This window comes from Haplochromis burtoni, unplaced genomic scaffold, assembly GCF_018398535.1.
Source record: "Haplochromis burtoni strain Fernald_Lab_line unplaced genomic scaffold, NCSU_Asbu1 Contig_35, whole genome shotgun sequence".
NCBI lineage: Eukaryota > Metazoa > Chordata > Actinopteri > Cichliformes > Cichlidae > Haplochromis > Haplochromis burtoni.
This window is the reverse complement of record NW_024582396.1, coordinates 493,401-511,446: the sequence shown is the minus strand read 5'-3', so window position 1 is coordinate 511,446 and position 18,046 is coordinate 493,401. Positions and strand designations below refer to the sequence as shown.

The following is an 18,046-nucleotide window of genomic DNA, read 5'->3' as shown; positions in this document are numbered from 1 at the left end:
AGGGAGTCGCGAGGAAATGGTAACAATGACGCACAATGACGTATTCCATCGAACGTCACCGGATGCACTCCTGTACAGCAGCTAAATAAATATTAAGGGTTAGATTAGGATGTCCAGACTTCAGCAAACTAAATGTAGGCAGGGGAGAGAGAGTGTGGGACACTTTACCCGTGATGCTCAGAGATATTTGAAACTAACACAAAAGTTGGATTTCGGGGACAGAATCGATTTATTTCTCTCTGAGAATAATGTTTAACATTGTTCATAACTGTATTTTAGCTGCTGGTTTATTGAGTTTCGTTAGGATGCATCTGTTTGTATGCTACGGGCGCACCCGTGAAACTCAAATGACGGATTTAACAAAAAAAGAAAAGAAAATAGGAAACCCTGATCCATAATTCTGCGAGAATCACATTCAATCGGCTCAATCCAGTTTCTAGAGATTTCCCATATTTGCTGCAATTGCACTTCCTTTTCTTTGTGGCAGTTTTTTTTAAATGAAATTTTTTTAAAAAACAACTCTTAACTTTGCTGTGATTCAGATTTTTTATTTAGCGCAGACATCGTGTAAGGTTAAGCTGCAGGGGTAACTTAACATGGAACACCGTCCGAATGTGTGTGACAAAGGATAATGAATAACAACCCTGCTGAGAACGGCTAGACTGCTACTTCACCTTAATTAGTGACTATTCAGTCATATCACTGGTGTTTTGGAGAATAAAAATTAGAAATGCAAAGTGGAAAAACTGAACGAGAAAAAGGCAGAACATGCCGACTGGTCTCCAAATGGGTTAGACGGTAGAAACAGCGGATCCTCCACTTCCCATGATGCCGTCTTTCACATGTCCGGTCATCGTGGTTATTTCCTCTGACTCGCCTGCTGCGCCACACAGTACAGACTCTATTCACAGGTCAAGCAAAGTGACGTTTCAGTGTACTTTGTGCGGAATATTCTTTAAAAAACAAAAAACGCGTTTATTTAATAATGTTGTCTTACAAACATTTTTTTTGTTTGTAAGAAAAAGGCAGAAAGAAAGGGGAAAATAAAACGTAGTTAACAGACGGATACACGTAAATATTACACTATGAATGGGGTGCACAGCTGGTATGACATAAAAATATAAGAGCATCTAAAAACAAGACTATAACTATGCATATGACTATGCTTGCAGCACCATCTAGTGGATAGACCTTTACCTGCAACCTAACCTAACACCTACGTTTAATACATTGAAATAGACTTATTCTGCTTTTCCTTGTTTTTACATCTTGGCTGTTCCTAAGACTACGTTCTTCTGGACAGAGATCTCGGATGTTGTTCCTGGGATCTGCTGAAGCCACTAGCCCAGCTTGGGGGTCACTGCACTGAGCACTCCGATTACCACTGGGACCACTGTTGCCTTCACCCTCCACATCTTCTCCAGCTCTCTCTCCGCCCTTGGTACTTCTGCTATGGTCGTTTTCCTCTGCTTGTCCACTACTACTATGTCCGGTTGGTTAGCCATCACCAGTTTGTCTGTCTGTATCTGTGAGCTAGACCCCAGCCTCTATGGATCTTGTGCTCAGAGCTTGTTCCTGTGCTGCCGTGATTAGTGCCTCTGTGCTGTCTTTCAGACCAGCCACTGGTAGGATTGTTTTGCTTTTGTTTATAGCCTGGATCTTGCTTGTCCCATTCAGCTGACGTGCCTCATCTCTGCAGGTATTTGGTGGTTTAAGACTGCTTTTTCTACTTTTTGCTCTATGTGATGTCACTGAGAGGATACAGAAGCTCCGCCCAGCTGGCGTGCAAATCTTCTGTTTACATGGATCAACTGATCATAACAAATTTGTCTTAAAGGGGGAGGATCTAAAGCAGCTTGTTTCAGAAAGAGGAGGAACTGATGGGGTCTACAAAAAGCTCAGCATAAGATAATATGGATAATTTTTAACACTCAATCATGCAAAATGACACTGTTAGGGCACAATAATAAAAATAAGGAGCTGTAAATTAGTTAGTTATTCACAGGAACTGTTCACCTTTAAAGCATTAATTGGTAAACTTTATATCTTTACATGTGCTAATGTGTCACTAATATTTACAGTTTATTTGAAACCTTGGTAGTCTGAGGCAGTGTGTTGTGGCCAGAGTCAAGGAGGAAGCAGAGGAGGAGGAGGATCTCCTCTTTTCACCCCCTCTGGACTCTGGTCAGGACCTCAGAGTTGAGAGGGCTCAGGCAGGAAAAGGGCGAAAAAGAAAAAGATGAAGAAGCTGGTGGTGTTTTTGCTTTGCGTGGTCCTGCTGACCATTTACACAGGTAGGAAATTCTCAGGGAATTGACGCATGGAGGACAGTGACCTGTCACATCAGAACACCTTTTCAGGTGCTCTGCGTCTTGTTTTTTGCAATTGTGAGGGAGCTGGTGTAGTTATATCCTTAGACGTTGAAGAGTAATGCATACCATTGTGGTAAGGATAGGTTATTTTAAGGGTAGTTTGCTGCACCTTCCTTTTGTTGTGGTAGAAATATTTAGATAGATGTGCAGAAGATCTTTATTTGTATTTTTAGCCCAATCTTTTTGAAACACTGTTGTATTTTATAACAATTGACTTTTGGCCTGATTTAAGCCAGAAGACTTACACGTCATCAGGATGGTTTATTTTTGTGGCAATCCACAGGTGGACGTACACCGTTAGTATTTTTGCCACGTTGCTCTGAGGCTCCAGGCAGCACCAGCAGCTCAGGCCTGTGTTGACAGAGTTTCACAGCAGCTCCCTGTGGCAGGAGAGGAACAGAAAGCCTGCTGGGGTCACATGCTGCATGGGCTCGACTCCCTGGGGAGCGAGGGGGCTGAATGGGCACTTTGTTACCTTCCACCAAATACCCTGCTTCCTAATGCAGGCCCGGGCTTAGAGAGAGAGGGAGACAGAGAGCCCTCACTGGTGTGCGTGTGTGTGTGTGTGTGTGTGTGTGTGTGTGTGTGTGTGTGTGTGTGTGTGTGTGTGTGTGTTGTGTGTGTGTGTGTTTGTGTTCGGTGTGTGTTTGTGTGTTGGTGTGTGCGTGTGCCTGCCACTGGGGAATAAACAGCCTCACATAGACACTAGCTAAATAGATCAGGCCAGCCACAGCTCACGAGCAGCAAATAGTGTGAGAGTTTTATTTATGGGCCTGAGTACAGCTTTCAGTGAGAGGAATGCTATTCTTATTAACCACAACTTAGCTGCCAAGAAAACAGATGTCACAAACAAAATATCTCAGGCAGAGGTTAAATTCAAAGCAGGCAGTTTTAGTTCCTGAGTCTAAGAATAAGCAAAAACAGAGGAAGCTGCCAAAACACAAACACTGACTCACATCTACAAGGCAAGAGCAAAACAGTCTTATCCTAACCTGCTAAACCTTCTTCTACAGCACCGAAAGAAGTCAACGTAAGTAAACATTTACTTCCAAACTCTTATCTTTACATTTTTTTCCCTTTAGATGCAAACCCCATAATCAAGGAGAGCGTAGCTAAGCAGCTGCTCCGTACCAAGAGGCAGGACCGGCCAATGAAGGCTGGCTACCCCGATGAGCCAATGAGGGTAAGGTCCACTCAGAGCAAAGAGCACAGTTAGTATATTGGAAAAAGCACAGATTTAACCAAGAGTATTGAACCTATTCAGTTCTGTTGCAACAGTTTGTGCTGTCCTGTTTGTCAGCAGGATAAAAGCCGAACATTGCAACACAGTGTAAGTGCTGCAAGCAATTTAAATTTTGGTTTTTCTGGTAAATTTGAGTCCTGCTCATGTCACTCGTCCATATAATGAATTCATTCTGTGTGTGTTTTAAAGCTTTTAGTTATAGTGTTTAATCACATTTATGCGGGTTAAACAGTTTTAAGTTGAAGATATAAAAGCATAAGCAAATCTGTCTTATCACTTTGTTTCTAGACCAGTCAGCACTGACTCAGGTGAGGAGCTTTGCAAAGGCAGTATTTTTAAAACTTTCATAGACCTTCAGAGAACATTTAAAGCCTGTTACAATATTTTATAAGACATTTATTATTATTATTGTTTATAGTCTGCTTAGAGATGGTAAGCGTTAAAGCTTTGTGAGTGTTTTTATGAGTGAATTTTTAGAATTTTTGTACATTGCAAATACTTTTGATATCACCTCATTTTATTAGTCTTTGTTTGTTTAGTGTAATTTAGTGACTCTTTCTGTGTTAAATCACATGCAAAATTAAAATAAGGTCAAAAAAGGTCAAGTGGGACAAGAAAAATATATATATAAAAAAAATTAAAATAAGGTCAAAAATAAATAAAAAACCAAATGAAAATTAAATAAAATATAACAAGTAAATACAATATAATTCCATCTATTGTATAATTAAAGGGAATTTTACCTAGGATCATTTTTCAGAAGATATTCTATGTGTATATTTATAATAAACTGTGTCATTACATATTATTTAATACATATGGTACCTGTAAAAGAAAAACAACAAAAACCTTTGACCCTTTCTCTGTGGGACAAAGAGAGCACGGACACAAAGGTCCGAGTCACCTAATCTAATTTACAGGTTACAGCTGAGACTCTGAGCTTGTCGGTTCCTGTCAGTACCTGAGCTTCTTAAAATAATCTCTCTGAAAGCACGTGCACTGCTTTTATTACATCCCCCAGCTCTGTACAGGACACGTGATATCGCCCTCGGTTTACTCATCTCTGTCATTTTATGTTGTGCTCTGTTTCAGTTTGCAAAATGAGCTCCAGCATTTTTCTTTCGTTGTTTCTTTCAGTGTGCACTCATCTGTCTTTTGGTTCGTCTTATTCAATGATGTCAATCTTCTCCCTGCAGGAGCATCTGCTCCACATGCAGGCTCTGGATCTGAGGGCCCGGGAGACCAACTTGGAGCACTGGCTGAACCCTCACTGCTACCCACGCTGCGACAGAAACTATGGAAACCCGGTTTAAAAGGTGGCAAAAGTCACCCGAAGTCTCAACTTTCACTTCTAACCCCAACTGCAAACTATTCATGAGTGACTACAGCACAGTGCATCTGCACAGCAACAGACCCCTCAGTTTTCATCTCAGTCACCTTTTTAGACACCTTTTATTCCCTGATGGCTAAAGCCCTTTTCTCTTTTGAACTGAATGACTTGTTTCTGTATTGGAAATTTGTCTCTGCTGTTGTGTTAGTGCTCTTCCTGTTTTTTGCGATTTTATCAAGACTGTTTGGCACAACAGGAAACCTCAGAAACCTGTGAGAAAATATCTCACAGCCAGGGCTCTTTTCTTTGAACACTATTAGTTTTCTTGCTTAACTCTTTTCAAAAGTCAAACTGGCTATCAGTGGTTAAGAATTACGAAATCAGGCTTATTCGCCAGTTCTGAGTTAAATTGTGATAACGCCAAAGTGTCACTTTGAGGATCTGAGTTCCCTGTGATAAAGTTTCAGTTAAGGGTGAAGTGATGTCCATGTGGTTTGGTCATAAAGATAGTAAACCAAGTTTGGTGGCCTGCTTGAATCTAAAACTATACCTGAATATTAGATGTTAATATGAATATTAAGACTGATTTGTGCCTCACTTCACAGTACATATGGATTTAAGGGGATATAGAATTATTTTTTTTAACTACACTGACAAACTTGTTTTTAATCTGAATTTGTTTTCTCTCTCTGCAGTAAAAGGCCTGCTGTGACTGACTGACCGTGGACTGAAGCTGGAGTCTCTTTTCTCATTATTTTTCAATCTAATGACCAAAATATGCATGTGTTGTATTATTTCTAGAGTGAATTCTTTGTAATTTGCTCCTTTACGCCTTTATTTCTGTAGCTGCACAGACTGAAATTTGTTAATGAATAGAATAAAATAAAATAAAATAAATCATAAGCTCCAATAAAGTTGTATTTATTTGTTTGAATAAGAGCGAGACTGCAGACCTGCATGCAGATCTTAATCATTTCCTTTTTTCTGAAGACAGTCGACTGGATTCTGGTTTCAGTGACATAAAAGTTTTAGCGCCTCAAGTTATTTGCATATTAGATGGCGTTTTGTTCTCTGCTTAACACCTTGAAGCGGAGGCAGGCCAGAATGTTTTTTCCTTAGCCGTGTTCGTGCGTCTAAACGCCCCCTTCACACACCTTTCCCCCCGTCTTCACGCTTTGCTTTACAAAAGCTCTAAGAAACATTTTATTTCGTTTTTGGGGAAATGAAACAAACACGAAGGATTTTGCTGTTCTGATAAAATATATTTGTGTGATAATTACCGGATTTCAAACTTTGATAAACTGGCTGACCGGATGCATAAAACTAAATGTGGGACAAAACGTGCGCGCGCAAGACGGCAGTCCACACTTGTAGCTGACAGAAAATTGAACACAAGCACCATCGTTCACCTGACGCAGGGCGAAGGGAGGCGCACGCCGTGAACAGGTCACCACTGTGACACCTCAGAATGACCAGTTAACCTAACGCGCATGTCCTCGGGCTTTGAGAGAACACAAACTCCACAGACAGTCGTTCAGAAAGTTTGAACCCACATCAGCCACTGCACCACCCGCATCATGTGGAGGACATATACAGGCCTGCTGTATTCGCCCCCCAGTCTGTTTACGTACAGAAATTACGAATGAAGCTAAAGAGGGTTTGTTTTTGTCATATTTTTATAGGCGACATATGTTTTATTATTATTTTATTCTAAAAACCGATAAAATTGATTGTTAATGACCCCACCCGTTTTCCTGTCTGACCGCGTCGCTCCTGATTTTACGCCACACAAGTGCGGTGATTGAAGCGCTCCAATCTGTACAGTATGAACGCCGTAGAACCCGCGATCGGTCCACATGTGAGTAGGCCTGTGTCGCGGATGAATAAAGCAGAGCCGCGCTGCATAGAGCTGTGAAATGTGTGCACCTGCATGCGGAACAATTTACCCGTTTCTCATTTTTCACCGCACTCTAAGGCTGTTGTCTGAGGCCTGTCCTGGCGCAATCGCATACACAGAAAATATCATGAAATCAATCAAAAACATTAAAAATGTGTTTACTTTTAAATATACCTTGAATAAAAATGGAATAATTATAGGAATTACTGGCTGCATTTGGTCATTTCAATCGTTTTCTTTTTCTTTTTTTAATAATAAAACTAAGCGGGCATGCAGCCATGTAGAGTCACGACGCATACAAAAATTAAACAATGAAAGCAGATTCACGGACTTTTATTGACCAGAGGGGGGAGAATTTTGTGCTGTTGCAACTCTGGAGGGAGAATCATGTAGGCCTCCCGCAGGACTGTGCGAGCCGGGCTGGGTGATGAGCCCGAGGCCTTTAACTTTTGGCGCAACTTTGCAGAAATTTCAATAAATAAATAAATATTAAACAACGCGTTGAAATCGAGAGATATTATTATATGTGGGGAATATAAAACTAAGCCCGGCGGTTAAGTCGTTTGTCGGGTCTAATTGATGGATCTAAGCGGAACCCGGAGGGCTGACGATGGTTTAAAAACAACACAAAGAAATGAGAAATTCAAATGATTTATTGAAAAGCGTCTAAAAAGCAGTTTGACAACAACCTCTTTTTTTGTCAGTTACAACAAAGCTGTATGATCGTTTTTCTATGAAAATGTAAAATATAGGAACTATGTTAATGGAAAATGTTATATTAACTTTGGGAAAACTTCAGAGTGTGTTGAATTTGTTAATTTACTTTAGGTTTTAGAAATCTCCGAGGCAAACTCGGTCTTTGAAGACAACATAAAGATTTTTTCTAATACTTTAAAATTCAAAGTGCTTGAGTTAATTTTTAAATATTATTCCAGGATTTGAAATCAAGCGAAACCTTTCAGTCAAATCAGTTCAAATAAAGAGAATTGTTCAGACCACAACCTGAATTAAATATCCTCGCTGCACAGCTCAGGTGGGAAGAAACGTGGAAAAAATACATTCTTGTTAGTTTTAAATGCAAAATAGTAAAAGTCACAAGATCTGTACAGAAAGTAGCCACTCGCTGCAAAGGAAACATGCAACTCATGTTAACCATTGCACAATGTGAAAGGGACTTCATTTGATTTGGTCAATACATTAAATAGATGTCCAGCTTTATATTATATACACATATGCACATTATGTTATTTGCCTTTTTACATTACATACAAAATCTGCGTTGCTTGATAATCCCACCATGTCCTATAAACTTCAGATCTGCTGAAAGTCAGAAAACAGAGCATCAGTCAGTCATCTTTTGTCCTTGAAGAAGCCTTTAGAAGTGCTGCTCTCCTTGATGGTGACCGTCAGGAAGTTGGTGGTCACGTCTGTCACCAGGACCTTCTCCACGTTGCCGAGAGACGGCCTCCACGTCACTTCGTCCAAGTCGTCGTCGAGCCGCGTTGGGGACGGCCTGTCCAGAAAATAAGGCTTTTCCATTTGGGGGAGCTCGGCGGGACGACTCAGACTCATTTTGGAGTGGTGCTTGAAGTGTGCAGGTACCAGGTAGGCGGAGACGTCCTTTATCCTGTGAGTGTCCATGTCTGTTCTGTGAGGATGCAGGCCGCGGTCTGAGTACAGCTGTTTGTAGGAGCTCTCCCCAGAGCGCTGTGTGTGGTGATGGTGGTGGTGATGGTGGTGGTAATGATGTTTATGGCTGTGGCCGTGGTTCTCTGGATGTCTGTGGGCCAGTTTGACCAGCCTCATGTCTTCGCCCCCCTGGAGCTTAGCCAGTTTGTGAGGGCCGTGGCTCTCCTGCTCCTCCCCTCTCCTTTTATGGTGCTCAGAGAAGACCTCATTAAACCGCGGCTTAGGCTTGGGACCTCTCTTTTTAGGTATGTGGATGAGGTCTTCTGAACTAGTATGAAGCAAAGACTGCTGGTGCTCACGAGGGCTCAGTTCAGGCGGTCGGACGCGTACGCTTTCTCCACGGTTGACGGTACTCGGTGGGAAGATGGTGGGCACGACAGCTCTCAGGCCCTCTCTGGCCCTGGGGGTGGCAATCGGTTCTGGGGTCGGGTAGGTGACGCGCATTCCTCGGACTGCTTCGCTCCTGAAGTCATAGGACTTGGACTTCACCTTTGCCTGAGCCTATCAGAAAATTTTTGAAATTAGTATTTTAAGAAAATGACACCATTTTTCATAGCGAACATCAAACTGAATCAGTTAAAAGGGATTCATTCATTCTTTTATCGTTTGCTTTTTCTATTAATTTGTAAAATGTAATTTAAACAGCCAATTGATTGCTTCTACCTACACCTGTCATATTGGACTGCTAATAAACTAACTATCGAAAGAGTGGATATTAATCTTACATCAATAATTCACAGCAATAACTAGTTTCAGGGCACCATGTTTATTACTAAACTTCTACCAATCCCCTTTAAACGAGCCCTGTCAGTGGAGACTCTGGCATTTTGTTCAAGACAAATTGCCGCTCATTAAGCAATTTTCACGGTTCACCGCTCTGAACAGATGAAGCATCAGGCCGTGATGTTTTCCTCGGCTCATTGGAAAGTAACATGTAATCATAAAATTTTAATTAAATCATTTATTTCAGACACATATCCATTTCAGTATATAGACTATTTGTTTTATATTTTTTTAATCTATTTATAAATTACACAACAGGGACAACAAATGCATAAACGGCATGTGTTCAAGAAAAGAAAAACACCTCATGTCCTTTAAAGTAGAGTAGTTTTATAGTTCTTACAACTATATTTTAGAGGCAAATAAATTTGTACATTAAAATTCAAGTGAGATTTTTTTTATTACTGATCTACAAAATTGGAGAACTTAAACATTCCTGAATTCTAATTTATTACATGCCACCTGGAGCTTTTCCATTTTTGCTTTAAAAGTGGCTTTAATAAAGAGACAACAGACCCAGAGCGTGTAAAAAAAAGAAGAAGAAGATGGAAAAACAGCCTGGCTGTTTGTTAAACACATTTTATTTAACAGGACACAAAGAGTCCTCATGTAAGCTATAGTCCATTAAAACAGCTGCATAATACCTGATTTTTCTCTTCATTTAGAGAAGCAGAAATAACCAGATACATGCCAAACTCTCTGGGTCAACCCATTTGTCAGGACCTAGAAATAATTTTATCATATATATTCTAATGCCTGGTATCACCACAAAATTAACAGTTCAATTTCCCCAGTTGAAAAAAGCCCCCTGATGGGACACCTTTTGCGATGTGCTTCTGGCCCCAGGGGCCGCTTGTTTGACACCCCTGTCTTTAGGTATTCAAAGCCTGTTTTAGCATGTCAATACATCCCCATTAGGCAATAAACAAACTGAATACACTCCCATTCATGGGCAGGCTGTCCTAATTATGCATAATTAGCATATTTAACCTGCTCATTCACTAATGCACTCAAAGAAAAAAATTAAGAAGCCACAATCTACAGAAGTGGAGAGAGCGCAGGAAGGGTTTGTTGGGGCTTTATTAGAGACACGCAATAAAAAAATAAAGCAAGCTGCCAGCTTTACCTTAAGCAGAAACGTCTTGGGTTTTGGTCCTCTCTTTTTGGGCCCGTAGAGCTCCCTTTCACGCTCCCTGTGAAAAACCAGACACCCATTTTGAGTGTCACGGGAGCAAAGTGCACCGAGGACAGCGTACAGTTACCGAACACTCACTGGCTCTGCCCAGAAAGGCCACACAGACATCTTACCTCTGTTCAAAAGCGGCGAACAGGCGGGAGTCCAGAATATTTTCCTCCGGTTCCCAAGTGCTGTATCTGCGAATTAAAAACGCAGAGTTAGACAGAGGGAGCGGAAACTGACACACGGCGCTAGCCTGCGAGCTAAAAATCTCCACCGTGCTCAGTTTTAATCCCGCTGTCTCGCTAGCTGTGATGTGCTGTGCTAACGACAGCCACAGCCGAGACAGTGCGGGCAGGGCAGCCGCGGGGTGAAAACATAATGAGGCTCAGTGTAGCGGGACTTACTTGGGAGACCACCCCTTCCATTTCACGAGGTATTCAATGCGACCCTGCATGCCATCAGAAACAAACAGACAGGACTTGGTTAGCTCGCAAGGGTTAATAGTAGTATGAGAGTGCGGCGGTGGTGGTCTTATTCAGCATTCTGGGAGAAAAGAGCACGTTACATCTCCCGCCTACCTTCCTGATTCTGCGTTTGATGATAGACTCGGCAGCGAACACCCTCTCCCCGACGGCAGAAAGCTCCATGTTTACCCCAGTGCTACCTCCCGTTAGCTGGGTGGACGCTAACGCTAGCAGAGCAGATATTTTTCTCCAGTCCCAGCCACTCTGAATTCCCGACAGACCATAATACTCCCGAACAGAATGGACGTCAGCGCAGTTTTTTCACAGCGTTGCTAAGGAACCGCAGTCGGTGGAACCTTTAGGCGAGCACCCATTGGTCGAACCGTTGCTACGTGCTCTGGTTGCTAAGTGGAGAGGAGGAGCTTGCGCCTCTGCGAATTCTTCGGGGAGGGGGAAATGGTGGCTTTTTTCCCCGCGCTGCGAGTGAATCATTTCGCGCAAGTTATGTGCGCAAAAATGCACGCGGTCTCGTTATGCGGACACGCCAGCCTTGTCAGGCAAATAGAGAGAGAGTAGGAAATAACGAGGGCGCCTGAATTGCGCGCCAGCGCGTAGGTAGTTTCCCCCATTTGCGTTTGGTCGCTACAGCAGCGTATTCATCAGCTGATGAAGCGGAGGTTATTTTTTGTTATTCCATAAACACCAAACGATCGCCTCCACGTCCTCCCTGCGTCAGGCCAAGTGCTACATATCTGCCCGGTCCGTTCACGTGATTTTATCTAATTATTCTCTGCGCGTTCACCTTAAAGAGAAAATATTGTAATTATATTCAGCCGTCTGATTTACCGCATATCACACGCCGGCGCTCCGTTGTTTGAAATAAATGCAAAGTGGGTGATACATTTAAATCAAATACATGCCTGTAATGTTATAAAATAAATTTGTGTTTTGGTAGGAGGTCAGTCCATTGGATCTCAGCGATTAAACTGAACCTTTCAGTGACACTGATTCATCAGACGTTAGGAAAACAGCTGTCACGGCCCAAAGATAAGTAGTAATAAGACGAATTTTCCAGGAAGAGATCTGGGAAAGCTTCTCGCTGTGTGAGGTTTAAAGGCATCTGATTGGTCTCTTCAGTGAAACGGGGGGTTGTGATTTGTTTCTTTGAATTATGAAACACAGCCATCTTTGAATTTTTGTTTAATTTTTCCCGATAATGAGATTTCTCAGCCCAGATAATCGGAAGTTATGGATAAGCTCCTGCGAGGCCCCTTGTTTTTAACGCACATCAAACAAAAAGGTCAAAGTTAAACCGCAGTTTTCACTTTTCCTTTCTCACAGTGAGGCGCCCTTCCGCTCATAAATCCGATCCCTGTTTTCCCATACAGTGCCACATTTATGTTACCCGCAAAAAAACAAACAACAAATTAAATAAATTCGATTATTTATCCATTTACTTTGGTATCAGTGTAATGATAAAAAATTATAAAATAAAAATTAATTTAAAAACATTATTATTATTATTATTATCATTATTATTATTTTTTAAATTTATTTATTTTTCATTAGACTGTTTTTATATTTATAATTTTTTACTTGCTCATTTTTTAGATTCGATTTTATTAGGTTGAAATAGTAAGAATAACTACGTTTATATATATATGTATATATAAAAAATTATTTATATGAACAGATCTGTTTAACAAACGTTTATTTGCTTGATGTGTCTGTTTAGCGCGGACGGTAACGGCTGAGTCAGCATAAAGAGCGGTTAGTCTTGGCTGAATCATTTGAACATCTTTGCTGAGACTGGCTGATCTTTCTTCGTCAGTTAAAAATGAGATGAAATGAATTCCAACACAAGGACAGCGGCGATAAAGGGAAGCGAATGAGTAAGTAAGTAAAAAAAAAAAAAGATGGCCATACAATCTGGTTATTAATTATGCATTTAATTCCTCTTGGGTTGGAATATTTTTAAATAAATTAAAAATTTTCAAAAATGCCTCAGACTCATGACTCATCATCTAAATCTATTACGTCTTAGCAGCAGGTCAGGTTAAACTTCACTGCGATCATTTACTGTTAAATATGTTCAAGCATAAAACTGATGTAAATTCTTTCACATACACATTTTATTTATTTTATTTATTTCGTCCTTGAGCACCACTCCCAAATATTCTTTTAGGAGTCATTTATGTAACGCTAGGGTAACCACAAGAGAGATATGATTTTCGAAGGCAGAGAAGCTTGACAATGTTTCAGAAACGTAACATTACATCTATCCATTCAAACTCTGGCTGTGGTGAGCTTGAAGAAGAGGATGAAACTGACCTCTAGCCCCTTCCAAAACGAGTCTGCCCCAGGACCCCTGCTCAGCAGCACACCGCGGGACCGGCCAATTAGCAGCCAGCCAATCAGCAGCCAGCAAGGGATAAAATACGGATCTGAAGAAAATGGTCTCCCTGCACCAAAGAAAGAAACACCCCGCAGAGCTGACAGTGTAAAAATGCAGCACCGATGTCATTTCCTCAAGTGCTGGATATCCAGTCTTCCTTTTAACCTTTTCTGGCTGTGCCGGATTCATTCAATCATTCTGAGGTACATTGATTTAGAGGGAAGAAGCGTTTTTAGAGAGGGATGAGAGAGATGGCCCAAATCCACTCCCGTGCACTCCTTGCTGGGGTTTCGGATTCTAACGGGAGTTCACAGAATTCCTCTGGGACGAGCATTGGTGCCATTTAGGGCTGCTTGTGATGCTAAGTCATCAAATGCATTTAAATGCAACTTGCATCTGTTTACAGGGAAATTATGCAACATGCAATGACGTTTTTATGTCACACAAACTGTGATCGGAGCCTCTAAAGAGGAAGCAGACAAAGGTGGACCGTCCTGAACACGGCCCAGACACAAATCTTTCAGCTCTTCCAGGTGTGCGTTCACAGCCCAGACCTCCTAGTGTCCTACATAAAAAAGGAGAAAAATCTGCCGCACAAGGGTGTGAGAGTGTTTGAGCAGGAGCATCAAATACCGGAAATCATCATGGATTATAATCCCACAGAGGGACGGCTGGACGACATGGGCAAGCTGGTGAATGGCTACAGCTGCAAAATGAGAACCCTACGGTATACTTGTGATATGTTTCAACATCTTAGACATCCCAGCGTGAAATGCTTTCATCATCTGGATATATCCAAAGCCACACTGGAACACAGGAAAGCTCCAGAGCAAAGGATTTTCTCGAGGAGCCTGGCAAGGCCCTGGTGCAAACTACAAATGCGGAGAAGACAAATTCAAGAACAAGCGCTCCGTGAGGAGCAGGAGGATGATGCCTTCACTAACTATATATTCTGTGTGTGCGTGCGTGTGTGAGTGGGTGAGAGAAATCCATCATTTAACTTCGCATATTCTCAACGAATAAGATGCCCTAATTCATCTTAAGTAAGCTGCACTTAGTTTTTCTAAGGCAACAAGTTTGCATAATTTTTTTTCTGAGAACTAATTACATTTTACAGTATAGGTCTCTGCCACACACACACACACGCACACACACACACACACACACACACACACACACACACATTATTTTTTTAGACCGACATAATGTGTTCAATTTAATAACATTCCTCATTTATATTTATTGGATAATAAAACACGTTTTCCTTTTTCTTTTTCACGTTTCATCACTTTAAAATATAAACACTATCATGTAAAGCTAAACATGTAGGTACATGGTAAACAATATGCTGCCTTTATTGCTTTAAGCGTAATAAAACAAATAACTGAGGTTGGTTTAAAATCTCAATCATGCGCGCAGGTCCAGCAGGCCCACGATCACTGACTGAGGAACAAAAACATGAAAACCACACGGGGGTGAGGAGGCCTCACATCGGGATAATTAAGAGCAGAGATTGACTGAGCACCAACAATTTCGGGGAAATTTAAAACTATCCGGAGCATTTGTCGTTTTAAATTCCTAAACTGTTGCTAATAAAAAGGTGTGACTACAGGCTGAGTGAAGATGCCACGACGCATTAAAATTCCCCAAATTTCTAATAAACCAAATTTAAACATGTTTTCTGTTCTTCTCAGTTTCTGAGCGAAAGGATCTTCGAATAAAACTCATTAAAACCGGCTCAAAATCACCTGAAAGAGCCAGAACAGAAATTGACTCGCAGTAATTTGGTGTTGCGCGCACAGAGGGAAATATTTACCATTTATGTAAGATAATTTCCCCCGGAGGTGAAACCCAAAGGGAATGGTCGAACACCAAACCCAAACTAAATATTTGAAAGATGCCCTAATCTCCAAAGCATTACTCTGGATCTGTAGGCTGCGGTGAGTGACATATCAGAACCTCTTAAAGGAAGCAAAGCTCGGATTAAGCCTTTAGCTGGCCCGGTGATTATTCCAGGCTACAGGTTCTGATCCATGCTTCGGCTTTTTTTTCTTCTGAGCGCAGACAGAAAGAGAAGATGGGCGCACCTCAGACTCTGGATGCGATTGGTCTCGGCGCGCCTGCAGTGCAGCAGTGCCGCCGCCATTAAAACACCATTGGTTGGCTTGTATCCGGGCAAGACGCGTGTTCCCGGTGTGCGCACAAAACAGGAATCCCCGGCTACAGCACAAAGGGACTAATACGAAAAACAGCGCAATAATAACCAGACATTTCAGACATCCAATTGACCAAGTTCAGTCCGTTCTGGAGCTTAAGCATTTAAGGAATCCTGCCCCAATTAAAGCTTTCCCCCATTTTTTTTCCACTTGTCTGGGGATTTAAACGTTTACATTAGACCCAATTTTTAGCCTTTATTAATTTCCTTTTTCCCATAGGTAATCGCACTAATGGGCAGTTGAAGAAAAAACATTAGTTCAATAAGGTATCATGGCAGGTAGTCAATATTCTTCATGGTTCTCTTCATTTTAAAGCTGAATTCCTTTCACGGATTCCCGTCATGTCTCATGAAAACTTGATTTTCGTGCAGGCTCAACCGGTTTCAAACCAACCGGGCTCGTACAGCCTGCAGGGTGAAAATGATCAGAGAACAGAGAATAGACCGAAATCAGAGGCGCGGGGCTCCAATTCACTACTTAGGGAAAACACTGTGGATAATTATGTTACGTTGACACGAAAAACAAAACAAAAAACCACCACCAGAGTCTTCATGAGTTCACAGTCTTCACAAGGGCTGAGCTCATCTGCCAGTCACCGCTGGATCACTGGAGCTTTAGTCACTTTGTTCATTGGAAAAGGCAGGGGGATCCCAGCAGGCTGCCTGCGTAAATGAAACTATTAGTCTCTAATGTTTTTATGTGCAATTTACACTCCAGTTTCTATTCCTACCCGTTTCCCCTTCAAACAACTTTTTTTCTGTGTAAAAACGACACAAAGACTCCTTTATGTGAGCAGCTTTAAAAAGAGTTTCAGAGGAATATTTGTACCAGGCTCATTGGTGGGTTTGGGACAAAACATGAGAGGATGTTTTTCCCCATTTTACAAACGGAACTAATGTTCACATCATAAAGAGCTAAAACAGTCGGGTTCAGTCAGTAATTTTGTCACGCGTGGAAATTTCTGTCCAGTTCACAGCATTTAAACCGGATCTAAATTTAAAAAGGGCAGGCGGGTCAAGAGGTTTGTAACTGCGCTGATGTGTGGCGCAGTCCAAAATCTGCACTTAAGGATGTGTGTGGAGAAAGTGCCGGCCCACTCGAGACTCCCCTCGGAATAAAAGTTTGGCAATTCAAAAAGCACGTGTCTTCTGTGAGACGAGCCCTGGATCTGTTCATCACTCACACGCAAAATCAGCTCAACCTGACACAAATCAGGAAGAGAAACAGCGCAAATCCTCCGTGCAGCATTTTGTGCAATTCTTCTTTAGATGATTGCAGTAAGAAACCAACTTGTTTGGTGTCTGTCACATTTTTTTATTAGATTCTTTACACGAATAAGCGCAAACAGCCATTACAAAGGAAGTAACTTGGTCTTAGATCCTGCGGGGAATTTCCCGCTGTAGCTCCTCAGCTGGAACATCGCGGTAATAATTTGCGGGCTGCTGCTCAGCGTTTCGGAGAGACGCGAGAGAAGAGCGCGCACGGAGGAGGAGAGGACAGCCATTTTCTCTGTCTACGCTCATATTAATGCGCACAGAAAGCAGTTTTATTGGCGGGTTGGAGCAGAGGAAATGGTCGAGAGCTGCCATCTCTGTCATTGCGGTTGTCGGAATGTCAGATTTCATCGCTTTTCTAAAGATTATTTATGCACACACATTGTCGGAAAATACGGATATCGCACATTTCCCCTCACAGCAGACGGATAGATGATGCATTCGTGTGGCAAGACAAAAATGTTTCGGGCAGCTTTAGGACTGAGCTCACCTGCACGAACCAGCTCCTTCACTATATGCATGCATTAAACAAGAAACGTGAAAATAATACCCCGCCTCTGCCATTAAAGCTGAACCTGTAGCGAAGAAATCAGTTGCCTCCTGTTGAGTCTCTCAGCATGGCAGCATGATTTATCAAAGAAACACCTGGCGCGAACAGCTGTTCAGGTCAAAATTATGAGCTTTAAATTACAATCGTACTTCTTTAGCATCATTTCAGCACAAAACAGACGTTTTGTTTTTCAGTCAAAGAATTCAGCGATTCAATATATTCAATATTTAAGGTCTTTCTTTTACTGTTGCATAATTCAGGCCTGTGATCGTTTCACTTTAAACTCAGTTGCTGATATAGGCCAGAATTAAACTGCAAACTTCTGTAAAAAGCAGTTTTTTATGTGAGTTAAAATAATTTGCACATATACAAGTGAAAAGGCCTGACTTTGAGCTCCAGTATGGCACACATGCTGGTCCAAAACAGCCTGTGGGATTGTAGGATGCTCATCTGAAAATACACCCCGGCTCTGTAATCCTTGTGGCCTGCAGCCCACACGCACGCACGCACACACACAGACAGACAGAGCCAAGATCAGATTTAGCTTCTTCTGAGGCAACCTTTTAAGACAACAGCAGCCGTCTTCTTCCTGCTAAAACAGTCAGCTCTCTGAGGGAAGCCGAGGTCGCATCACGTGATTAAGGGTATCCCCC

The 18,046-nt window shown here is 41.8% G+C and overlaps 2 protein-coding genes across 3 annotated transcripts; one reads left to right on the top strand and one right to left on the bottom strand.

Moving 5' to 3' along the window:
- The first annotated feature begins 1,718 nt into the window (after positions 1-1,718).
- On the top strand, positions 1,719-5,855 carry cunh17orf67 (chromosome unknown C17orf67 homolog). Of its 2 annotated transcripts, XM_042219555.1 has the most exons (5): positions 1,719-2,294; positions 3,455-3,555; positions 3,676-3,702; positions 4,812-4,931; positions 5,641-5,855. In XM_042219555.1, exons 1-4 carry the CDS (start codon positions 2,240-2,242, stop codon positions 4,926-4,928), a joined length of 300 nt encoding a protein of 99 aa, XP_042075489.1. In that variant the 5' UTR covers positions 1,719-2,239; the 3' UTR covers positions 4,929-4,931; positions 5,641-5,855. The 2 variants fall into 2 exon arrangements, with proteins under 2 accessions (XP_042075489.1, XP_005919238.1); XM_005919176.3 differs by lacking the exon at positions 3,676-3,702 and having other exon boundaries at positions 2,066-2,294.
- Positions 5,856-7,477: 1,622 nt separating this feature from the next.
- Positions 7,478-11,297, bottom strand: cbx8b (chromobox homolog 8b). Its single transcript, XM_005919175.3, has 5 exons — positions 11,073-11,297; positions 10,899-10,942; positions 10,623-10,688; positions 10,441-10,507; positions 7,478-9,032 (listed from the first exon to the last, which is right to left on the bottom strand). The coding sequence occupies exons 1-5, from the start codon at positions 11,139-11,141 to the stop codon at positions 8,193-8,195; spliced, it is 1,086 nt and encodes a 361-aa protein (XP_005919237.1). The 5' UTR covers positions 11,142-11,297; the 3' UTR covers positions 7,478-8,192.
- Between the last annotated feature and the right edge of the window lie 6,749 nt (positions 11,298-18,046).

Bases quoted from the DNA above. Each gene is read 5' to 3' on its own strand.
- cunh17orf67 (XM_042219555.1), top strand. From the start codon at position 2,240: ATGAAGAAGCTGGTGGTGTTTTTGCTTTGCGTGGTCCTGCTGACCATT. The intron at 2,295-3,454 runs GTAGGAAATTCT...TTTTCCCTTTAG, and splicing joins CCTGCTGACCATTTACACAG to ATGCAAACCCCATAATCAAG. The intron at 3,703-4,811 runs GTAAGTGCTGCA...TTCTCCCTGCAG, and splicing joins GCCGAACATTGCAACACAGT to GAGCATCTGCTCCACATGCA.
- cbx8b (XM_005919175.3), bottom strand. From the start codon at position 11,141: ATGGAGCTTTCTGCCGTCGGGGAGAGGGTGTTCGCTGCCGAGTCTATC. The intron at 10,943-11,072 runs GTAGGCGGGAGA...GATGGCATGCAG, and splicing joins TCAAACGCAGAATCAGGAAG to GGTCGCATTGAATACCTCGT. The intron at 9,033-10,440 runs GTAAAGCTGGCA...ATTTTCTGATAG, and splicing joins CCAAGACGTTTCTGCTTAAG to GCTCAGGCAAAGGTGAAGTC.